Source organism: Chelonia mydas, chromosome 2, assembly GCF_015237465.2.
Source record: "Chelonia mydas isolate rCheMyd1 chromosome 2, rCheMyd1.pri.v2, whole genome shotgun sequence".
NCBI lineage: Eukaryota > Metazoa > Chordata > Testudines > Cheloniidae > Chelonia > Chelonia mydas.
The window spans coordinates 2,529,726-2,546,474 of record NC_057850.1 but is presented as its reverse complement, the minus strand read 5'-3'; the positions used below and the strand labels follow the sequence as shown (position 1 = coordinate 2,546,474).

Below are 16,749 nucleotides of genomic sequence, written 5' to 3'. Positions count from 1 at the left end.
AGAAGTGGGTCCAATAAAAGAGATGAGCTCACCCGCCTCGTCTCTAACACCCTGTGAACAACACGGCACCCAGACATGCACGCCTCATTTCCCGTCTGAATCCGCCCGGGGCTCACCTCTTGGACTGCAGTGTAATTTGTTAGGCCTCTTTCCCTCAGAGAAAAGAGCCCGTTAGTACCTGAAGATACTTATACACTGTAATAATCCAGTCACTTCTCAGCCTTCTCTTGGAGGAGCTAAACAGATCCAGCTGTAAGTCTCTCGCTGTAGGGCATTTTCGCCAGCCCTCAAATAATTCTTGTGGCTCGTTTGTCCCCTCTCCTATTTTTCAACATTCTTTATAAAATGGAGCCCAGAACCCGACACAGGATTTTAGTATTAGTCTCACCAATACCGTACACAAAATCACCTCCCTGCTGCTCACAAATTCCCTGTTCGTGCATCCAAGGATCACATAAAAACAGCCAGACTGGGTCAGAGCGCAGGTCCACCTAGCCCAGCGTCCTGTCTGCAGACAGCGGCCAATGCCAGAGGCAATGACCAGAGCAGTGGCCAATGCCCCACAGGCAATGACCAGAGCAGGGAATCATCAAGTGATCCCTCCCCTGTCACCCAATCCCAGCTTCTGGCAAACAGAGGCTCGGGACACCACCCCTGCCCATCCTGGCTAATAGCCATTGATGGACCTACCCTCCATGAATTTATCTAGTTCTTTTTTGAGCCCTTTTTCGACACAGCATTGCACTGGGACCTCATATTGAGTTTTGTCCACTGTGACCCTAGATCCTGTGCAGAGTCTTTGCTTCCCAGAATACAGCCCCCCCCGCAGGTCAGGCCTGCACCCTGTGATCCTAGATGTATAACTTCACATTTGACAATAAACACATGGGTTTGAACGGGCCCAGCTTGCCAGGCAATCCAGATTGCGCTGTATGACTGTCCTGTCCTCATCCTTATTTACCTCTCTGCCAAGCTTTGCCATCCACAGATTTTATACACAGCGACTTTAGATTTTCTCCCAGGTCATTGATGACAGCATTGAACTGCATCAGTCCTAGAACCAGTCCCTGTGGAATCCAGTAGAAACAGCTCCATGTGATGATTCCCCATTGACAATTACTTTTGTGACCTATCAGCTAGCCAGTTCTTAATCTATTTCGTGTGTCCTTTATTGATATTGTATCGTGCTCATTTTTTAAGCAGAATGTCGTGTGGTACTAAGTCAAAGGCCTTACAAAACTCTTAAATCTATTACACCTACAGTTACCTTTATCAACCAACCTTGTAATCACATCAAACAATGAAAGCAGGCTTGTTTGACAAGATCTGTTTTCCATAAAACCTTGTTGACTGGCATTAATTATACTCCTATCCTTTAATTCTTTATTGATTAAATCCTGTATCAGCTGATCCATTATTCTGCCGAGGATTGATACCAGGCTAACTGGCCTCTAATTACCCAAGTCATCCTGCTTGCCCTTTTTGACTATTGGCACATTAGTACTCTTCCTGCCTCCTGCAATTTCCCTGCTACCCCCAAAATGAACATTAGCTGGCCAGAGATCTCCTTAGCCAGTTCCTTTAGGACTCTTGGGTGCAAGTTATCCTGCTGATTAAACAGTGTTCATTGCTAGCAGATGTCGCTTGTCATCCTCCTAAGTCACTAATGGATTGGAAAACACTTCATCATCCCCATGTGACCTGAATACAGCATCCTGCTTCTCTCCAAATGTAGAACAGAACTATTTGTTGGACTCTTCTTTCTTTTCTGCATCGTTCTTAACAATTTTGATTTTGTATGGCAGAGATGAAGTTGCCATCTTCCCATCACAGCCTACAAACTCACAAGATGCCAGGTGACCAGTGCTGGAGGAGAGTGGGGAGCACCGACACATCAAGTAACAGAGTCCAATCCAAAGGGGACTGTTCTTTCCCAGTGAGGATGATCATTTCTTCGTCACACCCCTCAACACAAACACAGCTCAGCAGGGCGGGGCCCTCTGCAGTCACATGTGTAGTATTTATAGTACAAAGACTCTAAATTCATGTGTTCTCACTCAAACCCACACAAAGCTGGACTGCGGAGGGCCCGCGTGACGTTCCCTACAACACCAGCATTCTTCTTTTGCCTGACTCATTATGGTAATTCCACTTCATCCGGACAATTCTTTCTGCTTCCGACACACAGAGCTCCCCTTTTCACATCACAGACAGCACGGCTGGGAGGGGGACAGACACATGCCTAAGGACTGCTGGAAACCCTGTCATGGACATTGGGGTTTCTCACATCGGAGATGGGATCCAAAACTTGGGAGAAGAAAATCAAGAAAGTAGGAAACAGCGCCAGAATGACTTCCTGCCAAGCGGGGGAAGCAAAGACCTGCCATAAATTACATGGGGAACAAGGGACATGGAGCCTGGTGTTCTTGGGAGAAGGGAAGAGGCGACTCTGGTGGAGAGGCACGGCTGAGATCAGACAAGTCTGTGAGTGGGAAGCGTACCCATCCACTGAGTGGAAAAGGACAATAGCGACGCCCTGCTAGAGACACACAGGGTGGGGAGCACGTGCCATGCACGAGCAATGCAACTCGAACCCAAATGAGGGAGCAAGGTGGTAACACTGCACAGGGGAAGGCTGCCAGCCCCTCAAGACTGGCCCTCTGCTTACCCAGGAGAGCCAGTGTCACCACAAACCAGCTCGCTGGGAATACACAGGAGCAGGCTGTTGGAGAGGGAAGCGGACAGAATATCCAGGTAGTCAGGTAACACTCAGCTGTGGGCTTGTGGAGCTCCAGAGGCACAAAGGGTCTGTCTGCCCTGCAATGAGACCCCTGTGGCTGGCCCGTACCAGCTGCCCTGGGCTTGTGGGGCTCAGGCCAAGGGGCTGTTTAACTGTGGTGTGGACTTTCGGGCCTGGACTGCAGCCCGAGCTCTGGGACCCTCCCACCTTGCAGGGTCTTCCAGCCCAAATGTCTACTCTGCAGTTACAGAGCCCCTTAGGCCAGGTGAGCTGGCACGGGCCAGCCGCGGGTGGCTACCTGCAGTGTAGACGTACCCAAAGAGAACATGACGCTCCTCGGGATGCAGGGCTCTGATACACGTCACTCTGCTCTTTTTACTGGCAGCGCCAATGGGAATTGGACCAGGCCCACTGCGCTGAGCACCACTCCCAGTGCATGGCTCCCAGGGAGGTGGCAGGGGATGTGGCAAGTGGACAATGAGCTCCACGCTTTGGCCTACATCTCTGCTAACCCAGGAGAGCCCTGCAGGGACCTCGCCTGCATCCAATGGCTGCCCCTCATTCATCCCTGGGTCCCGCACCCAGAGACACTGAAAGAGCCTTGTGTAGTGCATACACTGCACTGCTAACCCCCGTGCACTCTGGGACTCTACAGCACCTACCCCATAGTTCTCAACTGTGTCACTGGGCACCGGGCAATTCCCAACGGTGAGGCACTGCATTTTGGGATGGGTCCAAAGGACTGGCGAACTCAGTGCAGAGCAGTCCCTGTGGGAAGCAATGATCGTACATGGTACCAGCTCTGGATCTGACACACACCAGCTAGCAGATGTCGTAACCACTCATTATCACCCAGGCCTGAAGAACACCAGCGGCAGGTTGGCTCCAGGCCTTGTGCCTGTTACAACTCCAGGGGTCTGAAGCACGGGTTTCTTGCAACACTCGTTCACGTAGTGTATGCAGCCCTTGGTCTGATGTCAGCCAGGAAAACCCTGTGTAGGAGCTGCTGCCTGCCAAAGTCCCACGAGTTAAAGCAGTCACAGCATCTTCTGTGCAAGCAACAGAGATACAAGCACCACCTACGATTAACCACGACATCAACTACCGACAGAGGACAGAGAGGGAGGGAAGTTTTGAACACACTCAACTTAACAATGCAATTTTTCTTTTATTGTTCTTATTAAAAAAGCACTCCTCAGAGGCGTGCAAGTGTCCAACACACGTCTGGCACATCGACATGGGCTGAGCTGCACGCTCACCCCCAATGGGCTCTAAAACAGAAACATCCTTGGAAATTCAGCCCCTAAACCTGGGGTGGTATTTCAGCAGGGAAACCACAACACGGAATTTAAAGACACACCCCCCAAAAAATAAACCCTAGATCGTCTTATCACCCAAACCTGGAGCCATCCCCTGCTCTGCTGATATGTGCCAGAGAAACCGACTTTGCCCTCTGCTGTTTTCTTTTGCAGAAGCTGGAAGCAGGAATGTCGGCTCTTATGGACATAGGTGGTAACAGCTCAAGCTACTGCTCTAAAGGCAGAGCACACGACACCTGGAGCCAGGTCCCACGCGTCAGTGTCCAGGGCTGCGAGGGCAGTTACAGTGGAGGCCGCGCAGCTCTCGGGGCTACGGCTAGGGCCTAGGACCTGCTCCGCCAGCTTCACTCCCCCAACACAGAGAGGACAAAAATAAAGCTTCCAACCACAGAAGAGCCGCCAGGTGAGAGGCCATTTGTTTTATAGATATTTGTATGTATATATATAGATATTTATATATACAGAGATAGATAGATAGAAGTGGGCGCTTCTTCTCTCATGTAAAAATCCAAAATACAGTTTTTACTATTAACAATCTGAAGTGTAAATGTACAAATTTTTACTGCTAAGCAAAAACAACCAAACCAAACCAAAAAACAACACAAAGAAAAGAAACACACACGGAGCAAGAGAAAGGAAAAGAGGAAGTTCGGCTTCTCCGTGGCTGGGTTGGGGGCGCCGAGGGGCCCTGCCACGCACACACAGAGCAGCAGGAGCGAACTGCATGGCAGAGACCACCAAGGGACCCAGCCCATCAGCGCCAGTTTGGGAAACTTGTATTTCTCTTTAAAAAACACCAAGTCCACCTCACTGGGGGGAGGGGGTATTCCCCGCCGCAAAACCACAATCCCTTCTACCTGCCGAGCGAGCCACCTGTTCCTGGGAGCATCGTGCGGCCCTGCCGCCCTGCCCCGTCGCCATGGCAAGGGCGAAGCACCTGTTGACCTTCGCAGACTGTTAGGACCTTGTGCAGGGCATGGCTGCCCCCCTCGCCTGGGGTGCAGAACAAAACACAATCTCACTTAGTGACTAGCTATTCTGTGACCACCCAGATCTCCCGCCTGCACTTCCAAGCCCTGGTGCCAGTCTAGCCTCTCTGGCCGGTCGGATGACAATCACAGCACAGGGGTCGACACTGCTCAGCCCCCGAAGGCTGCCAACCTGGAGGAGCACTATACTGGGTGGCTAGAATCTAAAGCAGATTTCAAAACACCTCATTAAGCACACACACAAATGAAATCCTCACAGTGTCGGGGGAAGCAAACATGGACCGAAGGGTGGTTAGAGCTTTCAATGTCTGTGCAAAGCAAGGAGGCTGGTGGCTGGATTTCCCTTTGCAGCATGTTCTTGCACTCAGCCTTAGGACACAGCAGGGTCCTTAGGTTTGGACTGCTCAGTCCCCGACAGGAGAGGGATGGTGGGGTCTTCGGAGTACTCCTCGCCATCGGTGAAATATGGCCCTTCCCCCAGCTCAAAGAAGATGGGCAGGTCTCCGCTCCCCATGTCGACAGCGCTCGAGTCCACCAGAAAGAGGGGCTGAGCTGTGTAGTGCACCAGCTGCTTTCCTGCAAGAAGACGGCTAGCGTTAGGAGGGGGGATCTCAGCGGGGAGGAGGGACTTGCAGGCCCAAGGCCAAACACTGTGGGGGGAGGAGACATTCTAGTAGCCTCTTAGCAAAGAGCTGAGCACCGGGAGCACAACGTGAATGGGCTTTACCAACAGTCCCCCAAGAGGCAGCTCAGGGACACCCCCCGTTACAGCTGGGACCCGGGCACGCGGCCACTCAGCGCGTCTCTGGCCGAGTGTGAATGAGGGTGGAGGAGGGCCTGGTTCCCAGCTCAGACCCTAGAGCATGCTGTCTCTGGACTGGGGAGTAGGCATGCCAAGCATCTCCCAGAACACAGGGGGCTCACGGGCCTCGCCCTTCAGCAGTGTGAGCAGCACACAGAGGGGAATGCCGGTGGGGCTGGCGTGTCAGCAGGTAGCGAGCCAGGACCTGTCTCGCTTGCGCCATCAGAGGCCAGGAGAGGAGAGCTACAGCTTCTGGGGAAAGGAAAGGGTGCACATGGCAAGCTCAGAAGGAAGCAGCCCTGCAGTCACAGACAAGAGTCACCTGCAAGATTTAAAATGGGGAGAGAGATGGGAACTGGTTGGTGAAAACCCCGATGCCCCCTCAGAACCCACAGGTTTTCAGCTCAAGGGTACACACCTCCAGGGAAACATCCCCTGGCCCAGCTTGGGAAAGGGAAGGGGGATGCGCAGGTTACCACCAGAGGCTGCATGCCCAGCTGGGGTGGTGGTGGTGAGAGGAGAGCCAAAAGCATTAAGAGTTACCGTCTTGGGGGCACAGGCCCCTGGGGAATACGGAGAATCAAGGGAGAGCCCCCGCCTAGATGTCTGGGGCCCCCACCAAGAATCCCAAGCCGCGCAGTGACAATATGCACACCTAGATTTAATCATCAGTAAAAAGAAAAGGAGGACTTGTGGCACCTTAGAGACTAACCAATTTATTTGAGCATGAGCTTTCGTGAGCTACAGCTCACTTCATCCGATGAAGATGAGCTGTAGCTCACGAAAGCTCATGCTCAAATAAATTGGTTAGTCTCTAAGGTGCCACAAGTCCTCCTTTTCTTTTTGCGAATACAGACTAACACGGCTGCTACTCTGAAATTAATCATCAGTGTTTCTTTGAGAGAAGAAAGAGAATTGCTGCCGCCTGGAGAGATCCTGCCACGGGGCCTTGAGCCCTCTGCTCACAGGTCACTAATGGGAGGGGCCTTCTTACCCATGTCTGTTGTGCTGGCTTCTGTCTCAGCAGGTTTCTGCTGTTCCTGGGACGAGAGGAGATCCTGGATCTGTAGGGAGACAAGTTGGGCTGCTGAGTGCACTGCACAAGTCAAACTCCTCTGCACAGGGAGGCGGGAGAGGGAAGGGGCCCTTGGCTACCTCAGGGTACGTGCACAAACAGCTGTGGTTTGTAATCTGGAAGTGGCAGCAGGCGGGAGATGGGCATCAGCATTCAGAAGACTAAAATACACCGGGGACCTAGGGAATATCATCAGTGAGCTACTGCAGGCCCTGGTGGAGTCTGTTCAGCCTGCTCCAGTCTCCTGATGACCAAGGCTGCCTTGTAGAACTGTAAGGACCAGCTCTGCTTTTCATACAGGTGTGGCCTGAGACGCTGCAGACGGCTGCCTGCAGTGCTCCCCTTGATCCGAGCAGGGAGCCAGGCTGCATGCTGGGACCTGTAGTCTCCAGGGGCAGCCCTCAGAACATGCTTGCAACAGAACATGTTTTATGCAAAGTCTTATTGTTACCAGTACGAAAGGCACGAGCACTCCTCATGTTGCTGGTTAATGGTCAGTGCGGCCTTTGGACACCTGCCCTGCAATAAGAACCAGACTGGACTGGGATGGAGGAGAAGATTTCTAGGGTTGTAACAACAGGAGAGAAAGCCGTGGAAGATGGCAGAACGCCCTCGATGGTCCCAAACGTTCAAGTAACTGCCCCAGGGTGGTAAAGAAAACTGGGTCATTCTAAGGCTTGACACGTTCTCTGGGGGGAATCACTACTAATCCCAGGACCAGACAGGCTGCCATGTTTGGATCAGGGGTTCTTCAGCTTTTTCACACTGTGGAAAACTGGTGAATGCAGGGACTGCCTCATGGGTTCATGTGCCTGTCATGACTGCTGCAACTGCTTCCATGGAAAAGCCACCTTAGGAAGACGCTTAAATGTATATTTAGCTTCTTTTAACTCTATCTGGCAGCTGGCAGCCAGAAGAAGCTGGCCCCGTGTGCACACACCCAGCTCTCTGGACTCAATCCCACCACACTTTGGGAACCTGTGCAGCTGAGTCTGTCCGCAGCATAGAGATGTAGCGCAGTGCAAAGGCAAAGTGAGGACAGGAGCAAATCAAATGTCCATCCCCGCGTCAGAGAAGAGAGAACTATGACATACACACTGCACATCAATCCGAACCACTTCGTTAGCTGAAGAGTTACGCTGTAAATTTTAGAGGAGCCCAGTTAAAAGCCCATCAAAAAATCTCACTTACAAATACTCGACAGCTTCCCTAAAAACCCAAAGGCTGGACAGCCTGGAAATGAACAGTTCAGGGATCCAACCCCACAGCCATATAATTCCTCACCATCCCGCCTGACTTGCCCTGCCCCCGAGAATCCTAGCCACATGCTGCCTTGGCCTCTGATCCCACCCGATCCAGGCCCCCGCCTCTTTCTCTGCATAGCAGCCCTTGCAGCAGAGGCAGGACTCAACAGAAGGTCCGTTTAAATAATTTACAGCACCAACGTTATAAACATGACCCAGGTCTTTGTAATCCTGCAACTCTCCCCCAGTGACACCCAGGGGCCCCCGTCTGAATCAGCCAGACACCTGTTGTTTGGGGTCAAGCCATTTTGGGGGTAGGAAGCTAGGAAAATGTTCAGAGAGTGGATGATGGATATTTGTGAAATACCTTAATTGCAAAACCCCTTTTCTGAAGGTTACCAAACCTCCCAGACAAATTCTACCTGGCCTAGAAGAGCTCAGGGGATCTGGGCATTTTTTGGGGAAGTTGCCAGAAAGTTAAAAACGGATCTTATAGTTGTAAGTTGGGATCAGTCTGAACTATGGAGTGACTACCACTGGCCCATTACATCCGGGTCAGCGTCTCTATAGCAGCATTGGGCCTGTGAGCATCTCAGGGCCGGGACCATCCTGTTCCACACTGAGACAAGGGGCCGGGGGAACTATCTTCTAGTGGACCAACTTCTATTGGGGAGAGAGACGTGCCTTCGAGCTGCACAGAGCTCTTCTCCAGCACAGACACATTGCTGGTGCTGGGCAAGTACATACAATAATAAATAATACAATATGCCATGGAAATCACTGGAGTTTGCCTTTCAAGGAAACCTCTTCTGAAGGTTTACAAAGCAGAAAGGAGGGTTTATGGAAACCACATGCCGTTCTATAGGCTTCAGTGCAACTCCGTGCTGAGGGAGCAGGGCCTGCATGAGAGATGAAGTCTCAGCACCTACTTAGCGCAGCATGAATGATGAGGCAGATCTGCTCCCTGAATGCATTATTCAGAGGCAGCCTTGGTGCTAACGGGATGATTTCCGCCTGGTGGCGCCGCAAGCCCTCCCAGGGCTGAGAGAGACTCTCCCCCACATTGTGGCCCCTCCACGCTGGAGCTGGCCTGGACTCCCTTCACAGCCTCTCAGGGCCTTCCTTTCACCAGGTGCAGGGGCTGCTGCTGAACGGCACGAGGCACTTTGTTCTGGCAGCTGTGTGTGCATGGAGGGATGTTTAACAGCTACTCACACTCGCAAGGCTGCTGTCCAGGTCAGGAAGGTTCATGTCTGTAACCGTCATTGAAGGGCTAAACAGCTGCCAAAGGAAAGAATGATTAGTGCAGGGAAGGAAAACACCCCAGACATGCTGTGGAAATTCCGTGGCTGCTGCCCTGACGCACACGGTACTGCGGGCCACAGCTCGGTCCCTGCTCCGGGAGGGAGGGTTTGAGATACTCACATCCAGCAGAGCACTAGTGTCTACACTGAAGCCGTGCGTGGTCAGCATGGTTTGGAGGTTATCCAGGTTGGAATCAATGGTATCCAGATGGTCATTCAGCTCATTCCTGCATCACAGAAAGGAGAACACAGACCAGGTCAAGGTTAGCAGACTTCTTCTGGGCTCACACAGGGGACTCTCTCACCCCAGAAACAAAACCTCTATGAAAACTGAGCAGGAAAGCAGAGTTTGGACTCCTGGCTAATTACACACATGTGCCAGCCTCCAATTCTGTCCTGGCCAGTGAGCTCAGGTATGCTGATATACCACTGGAACAAGGCTCTCCCCCTCTCTCATTCAACCATCTTGCCTGAACCCTGAGATGTCACCAGGCCTGTTCCTGCTGAGAGGGGTACGGGTCAGCAACTGGGATGAGGAAGAAACAGTGGGTGCCTTATGACAACACATATGGTTAATATTCCCAGAATGAACCAGGACTCCTAACACCATTTAGGACAGGGCCTCGTTATACTCGGCACCTCTACAGATGGATGCTTTGGACTCGTTCTTTGGTCCAGGTACCTCAGTCTTGTCAGAGTCAAGCTGATATGGGGCAAGGAGAGGGTAAAAGCCCTGCTGACATCAATCTGGGGGAAAGTGGTTCCAAGAGCCCTCTACTGGTCCGATAAAAGCCCTGTCCGCGGAACGGTCACTGGAAAAGTCTCATTCCATCATCACAAAAGCTACTTATTTGCCCCATGACACTGAAGGTAACTGGAGTCGTTCCCACTCATTTGGGAAAGCAAATGTCTCAGCCTGTGTGCACCTCTGCACGGCTACCAGGCAGGTGGGGATGGATGTATACGTACAATGTGTTCAGCACAAGGTTACCACTGAAACCATACCAGGATCATAAGCTAACAACAACAGCTCAGGATAACCGCTCAGTGCCAACCAGGCCAGGCGGACTGAGTGACAAACATGGCTGACTCTCTGGGCCCTGACTTGGGGGGCCCAAGTCACTCCTAGGAGGTAGGTTGTCCTGGGAGGACTAGAGTTGAACTGACACAGACCTGGGTCTGGTAGATTTTGCTGATGGTTACCTGGATAGCAAAAAGATAATAATCAAAGCTAAACTGAGAACAAAGGAGTGGGGGAGCTGGCTTCAATTCCTGAACATCTCCTGGGGCGGCTTCTTATTCTTGTTCCTTGATGTTCCTATCATTGATGTTCCTGGTGTTCTAGAGTAGCCGGAGCAAACAGATGGCATAAATCTGAACGTTTCCCAGACGCTTGGGTGCAGACTAGGATCACCGTCTCTAAGAAATACTCACAAATGCTACAATCCGCAACGTGACTCCTCTTCTCAGGGCCTGCGCCTTGGGAACACTGGGCTGTGCAAAAGCCCACTGAAGTTAGTGGAGTTCAGCAGCAGTAGATGTGGCCCATCGTATCTTCATCTGTGGGCCACAGAAACCCAGAGCGTGAGCTTCCTTCCCAAGTGGATGGCACTCCATGTTGGGAGGGATGCATGGCGCTATTATGGCTCCTTGCACCAAGCAGCTGTATTTTGGGTTGATTCCTAGCTACACGCTGCTTGGAACCCAAGAAAAGCAAGGCCTGCCTGTTCAGGAGAGCCCTCCAAAAGTCTGCAAGGGAAGTCTCAGCTCTAGCATGCCGGAAGCAGACTTGAACACATGGCTCCAGGTTCAATGAGCACCACAGTCTCTTTCGTCCTGTGACGAATCTCACCAGTTCCTGGAGATGGTGACGGACGAGGACTGAAAATGTGTGGTGGGTCATTAAACTTTCAGGTGTCTTTAGCCCAGGTGTTCTGACAACATGGAGCCAGTGCTTGTCTGGAGCTCATCTAAGGAGATGCACTCCTGGTGAATGAAGAGGAAGACAGCAGAGGAACACATATATTTTGGGGTAGTGCAAAGCAAGCTCAGAAGGAGCAGTCATCAGTCACCTGCTCCACAGTGCCTGTGTCGGCAGCATGATGCTATAAATGCCACGGAAAAGAGAGTGAAAAACTACACAACAGCTACTTCTCCCTTCTCTCTGGAAACCTACACCTGGCTAGGGTTTGTTTCTCCAACTCCTGTGCCCAGGAGTGTCCTGCAGAACAGAATACCTCCTTGTCCATTCCTAATATCTTTACAATTACCTCCCTTCAAGGAAAATAATGCTTCAAAGCTCTTGCAGTTAGAGTATCACCTGCTTGCAAAGAATGGTGACACAAACCACAGAACCAAGACTGAGGAGGACTTGTGGCACCTCAGAGACTAACAAATTTATTTGAGCGTAAGCTTTCATGGGCTAAAGCCCACTTCATCAGATGCATGCAGTGGAAAATACAGGAGGAAGATAGATATATATTTATACACACATACACACACACAGAGAACGAGAAAAAATGGGTGTTGCCATACCAATTCTTAACGAGACCAATCAACTGAATTGGGCTATTATCAGCAGGAGAAAAAAAAATTTTCTAGTGATAATCAGGATGGTCCAATTCAAACAGTTGACAAAAAGGTGTGAGTAACAGTAGGGGGAAAATTAGCATGGGGAAACAGTTTTTAGTTAGTGTAATAACTCATCCACTCCCAGTCTTTACTCAAGCCTAATTTAATGGTGTCCAGTTTGCAGATTAATTCCAGTTCTGCTGTTTCTCGTTGGAGTCTGTTTCTGAAGTTTAGTTGTTGAATAATTGTGACTTTTAGGTCTGTAATTGAGTGTCCAGGGAGGAGGCTGAAGTGTTCTCCAACTGGTTTTTGAATGTTATAATTCTTGACGTCTGATTTGTGTCCATTTATTCTTTTGCACAGAGACAGTCTGGTTTGGCCAATGTACATGGCAGAGGGGCATTGCTGGCATATATCAATTGGTAGATGTGCAGGTGAACAAGCTTCTGAACGTGGCTGATGTGATTACGTCCTATGATGGTGTCCCTTGAACAGATATGTGGATAGAGCTGCCAACGGGCTTTGTTGCAAGGATATGGTTCCTGGGTTAGTGTTTTTGTTGTGTGGTGTGTGGTTGCTGGTATTTGCTTCAGGTTGGGGGCTGTCTGTAAGCGAGGACTGGCCTGGCTCCCAAGATCTGTGAGAGTGAGGGATCGTCCTTCAGGATAGGTTATAGATCCTTGATGAAGCGCTGGAGAGATTTTAGTCGGGGGCTGAAGGTGGTGGCTAGTGGCGTTCTGTTACTTTCTTTGTTGGGCCTGTCCTGTAGTAGGTGACTTCTGGGTACTCTTCTGGCTCTGTCAATCTGTTTCTTCACTTCGACAGGTTATTTCCCCATGCTAATTTCCCCCCTACTGTTACTTACACCTTCTTGTCAACTGTTTGAAATGGGCCATCCTGATTATCACTACAAAAATTTTTTTTCTCCTGCTGATAATAGCCCACCTTAATCGATTGGTCTAATTAAGAGTTGGTATGGCAACACGTTTTTTCACGTTCTCTGTATATATCTATATAGATATATCTATATCTTCCTACTGTATTTTCCACTGCATGCATCTGATGAAGTGGGCTTTAGCTCAAATGCTAAATGCTTATGCTCAAATAAATTTGTTAGTCTCTAAGGTGCCACAAGTACTCCTCATTCTTTCTGCTGATACAGACTAACACGGCTACCACTCTGACACCTAGAACCAATACTGTCTGTCATCACTTCCGGTAACGGAGGCTGCAAATTCACATCTCCCAGCTAAGAAAATCTAGCTGCAGAAATGATTATGCTGTCAGAATAACCACAGACACCGACTGTAGGAACACTGCTAGGGGACGCAGGAAAAGCAGGGCACAGACAAGGACCAAGAACACATTCCTCTCTTAGTTTCCCTGTGTATACAACTAGGAGTCGCAAAGAGATTTTGCAGTTCTTCCAAGGCCCAGGCTCTGCAAATGCTCCACAGATAAGTCACTTACCTGTGTATGTTCCCCAAAGATCGTACTCTGCACAGATTTCCAGCCCAGTCCTGAGGCCTTCAGTACGTAGTACCGGGAATGTAGTGCAGGATTTGAGGTATTTCCAGCAACCCCAGTTGGAAAGCAGCTTTGACTAGCATGGACTGGGGATGCCAAGAGTCACAAAGTGAGGATGGAATGAAGCTAACTATGACATTTGAACACAGCTAGTCTCTTTACTGCCAGGGGTCTTGGATGGCAGACACACAGAGCAAGGAGTTCACCACGATCACACAACAAGTCAGTGGCAAAACTAGGATTAGAATATTCAGGAGTTTCAAACAATTTCCAAACCCTTCCGAAGCAGCTTCTTAAAACCTCCCTGCAGCTCTTGGAGGAGAGAAAGGAATTCTGGCCCAGTGTTTTCTAACCTTGGTGATACCGCCTGGTTCCTAACATTGCTGACAGGTAAACCCCTCTTCCTGAACTCAGGCTCTAAGGTTGCTGAACTGCACTCTCAAGCTGGCTCTGCCGCCAAACGCTCCGGGGCAAGGAGGGATAATGCGCAATGCACTCATACTCTTCTTCAATGTACTCTGGGTGGGAGTAAGAGGAGTCCATGATGATGCTTGCCTCCAAGGAAGATCAGAGGGAGGGCTGCGTATGTGGCCCTGAAAAGGATGGAGCTTTAAAAGTCTAGTAAGGTTTGTCCCGGTGTCTCTGTATCTTGCCAACTCGAGAGGGATGGTCTGAGGGAACTCAAAAGAGGCAAGGGAGAGAGACACATGCTGACCTCTGAGTATGGGAGGAAGGTCAGAAGACTCCTTTGACAGTGCTGAAATGGGACTAGTTCCTGTTCAAGTCGGATCCTCTGGCAAAGAGGGTTCCTGATCCACACACCTGGCAGAAAGAGCAGTGTGCACTCTTCCTGGAAACTGAAAGCCAGAAGTAGCTGTGAGACACAGCTTCTGTCATCACCGCGAGCGCTGAGTGCCTGGAACTGCAGGATTGCTGAGTGGAGACAGGGAATTCTGACATGAGGCAGAACACCCTGGAGGCTCAGGCTGGAGGCCATCTGACCCAGTAGTAAGAGCTATGAAACAACAGCTGCATTTTTGGAGAATGAACCAGACTAATATACAGTAGGTTTGTCTGTCCCCAGGTACATGAATCACTGTGCAGAGAAAGCAGTTAAAAGCTAATGTAAGGAAGAAGGGGAATGATTTCAGTGATACAGATTTATACACTTAAATGAACCATCAGAGGTTTCTTGAATGAAAGTTCTGGATATGCTTCACCAGTCACATTCTCCATTCACACACACTTTATAAAACAGTGCATCTTCACTGGAACCACTGCTAGGAGTCTCTTGTCTCTTTCTGTTCTGACTGCCAACTCTCTCATAAGAATAACAAACCTTTGCTGTACACCACACCTCACTGCAGCGCCAGCTCCTCGGCTCCCAGGGGCAGCCTGGCAGATAGAACACATGCTCTCATGAGAGACCCTTGCTGTCTGATTTTCCATCTGAGGAAGTGATGTGGGTTAGCGCATGCAGTGTGGTCTCTCTTTGTGTGGGCTGCCTTATAGTCTGAGAAGTAGCTATGTAAAAATAGCACCTTCTTATTCAACAGATCTGCTCTCTGTGGGCAGGTACGCGCATTGATGCTGGTGGTTCTACAAACTACAACCTGCGGGCTGGATCCAGCCCGTCAGGGCTTTAGATCCAGCCCACAGGACTGCCAGCCCCACGGCGCCACAGGGCTAAGACGGGCTCCCTGCCTGCCCTGGCCCTGCGCCGCTCCTGGAAGTGGCTGGCACCATGTCCATGCAGCCCCTGGGGAAGGGGGGCAGAGGGCAGGCAGGGAGCCCGCCTTAGCCCTGTTTTGCATCGCTGCCACCCTGGAGCTGCTCCAGGTAAGCGGCACCGGACCGGAGCCTGCACCCCAACCCCCTGCAGCACCCCTCCTGCACCCCAACCCCCTGCCCTGAGCCCCCTCCTGTACTCTGCACCCCTCCCTGCCCTCCTGCCCTGAGCCCCCTCCCACACTCCGCACCCCCTCCTACACCCTGCACTCCCTCCCGCACCCCAACCTCTTGCCCCAGCCCTACATTCATGGACCTGCATGCAATTTCCCCACCCAGATATGACCCTCGGGCCAAAAAGTTTGCCAATCCCTGTTCTACATACTATAGGAGAGCAAGTCGGATTATGTTCTGCCTCATGCACTGTCAGATTATAGAGTCATCTGTCTTGCTACTGATGTAGGAAGCAGACAGAACGCAGCTTGTCTCAGTCCCCACGGTGAGTTTGCAGGGCTGGCAGGGAGAAAAAACCTTTTTTGACTTGTAAACTGAGCAAGTTTGGATATGGACATCCCTGGGAGACAATTAAACATGTCAGCCCATTATGACAGCATCATAATCACTCTTTTTTTGCACTACACCTAGACTTTTATATGTGTTGTGCTCAATGAGCAGTTCCCTAATTTGCTTGTGTCTGCCACAAGACAAGACACTGTTTACTGCCGCTGTTTCCTTTAAGTCGTGTAGTCTACTGTAGTAATGGGAACACATTTGCTAACCATAGCAAGGCTCTCTAGTGGAGCTGTAAAGCCTCAATGCCTGGTGCCTAGGTTCTCCGTAAACCACAGCTAACACATACTGCTTTAGCAATGAGCAGCTCTTAAAGCCAGGAGCCAAATCTTAGCTTCACCTTTAGACATTTGCCTCCTTCCAAACTTTAATTCTACTAATTACAAGCTGTCATCTACATATATTTTATTGTAAATAGCTTAAAAGTAAGACTCTGTTTGGGCACTGCACATTTCAATACAGGCTGGTATCTCCAATGCTTTGAACTTAAGAACCAAGAGAAAAATATCTGGATTACTTCTGTCACTAAAACAATTTCCCTCGCAGACGTTCCGCTCGCAATAAGACAGGACAGACTGGAGCAATCTGTCTAACGTCACACCAAGGAGACTGTATCTCTCTTGCATCTACTCTACGGTCTCACTAACAACGCACCTTGGTACATGGTGATGGCTGCAGTGGGGAGTTTCATTGTTCCTTCACTATTATATGAAATCATTCAAGCCCTGGGCTCACATTGGATTCCAATGAAATGATTCATTCTTTGTATGACTGAATTTCACACAGGCAAAGATGCCAGCTTGGCAGCTGTCAGGAATCAGGTCCTGCAGCAGAGCCAGACTCTGGGCAATCTAACAAGCACGTTCGAGCTATACGAGGC

At 50.3% G+C, this 16,749-nt stretch overlaps 1 protein-coding gene across 2 annotated transcripts in view; it reads right to left on the bottom strand.

Moving 5' to 3' along the window:
• Window positions 1-3,888: 3,888 nt before the first annotated feature.
• HSF1 (heat shock transcription factor 1) overlaps window positions 3,889-16,749 on the bottom strand; it is a 97,765-nt gene continuing 84,904 nt past the window's right edge. For both annotated transcript variants that reach the window (XM_037891801.2, XM_037891802.2), the window contains 4 exons: window positions 9,595-9,700; window positions 9,385-9,450; window positions 6,845-6,914; window positions 3,889-5,624 (listed from right to left, as the gene is read on the bottom strand). In XM_037891801.2, the coding sequence (XP_037747729.1) occupies window positions 5,419-5,624; window positions 6,845-6,914; window positions 9,385-9,450; window positions 9,595-9,700 (448 nt within the window). In that variant the 3' untranslated portion in view covers window positions 3,889-5,418. The remainder of the gene's footprint in view (window positions 5,625-6,844; window positions 6,915-9,384; window positions 9,451-9,594; window positions 9,701-16,749) is intronic.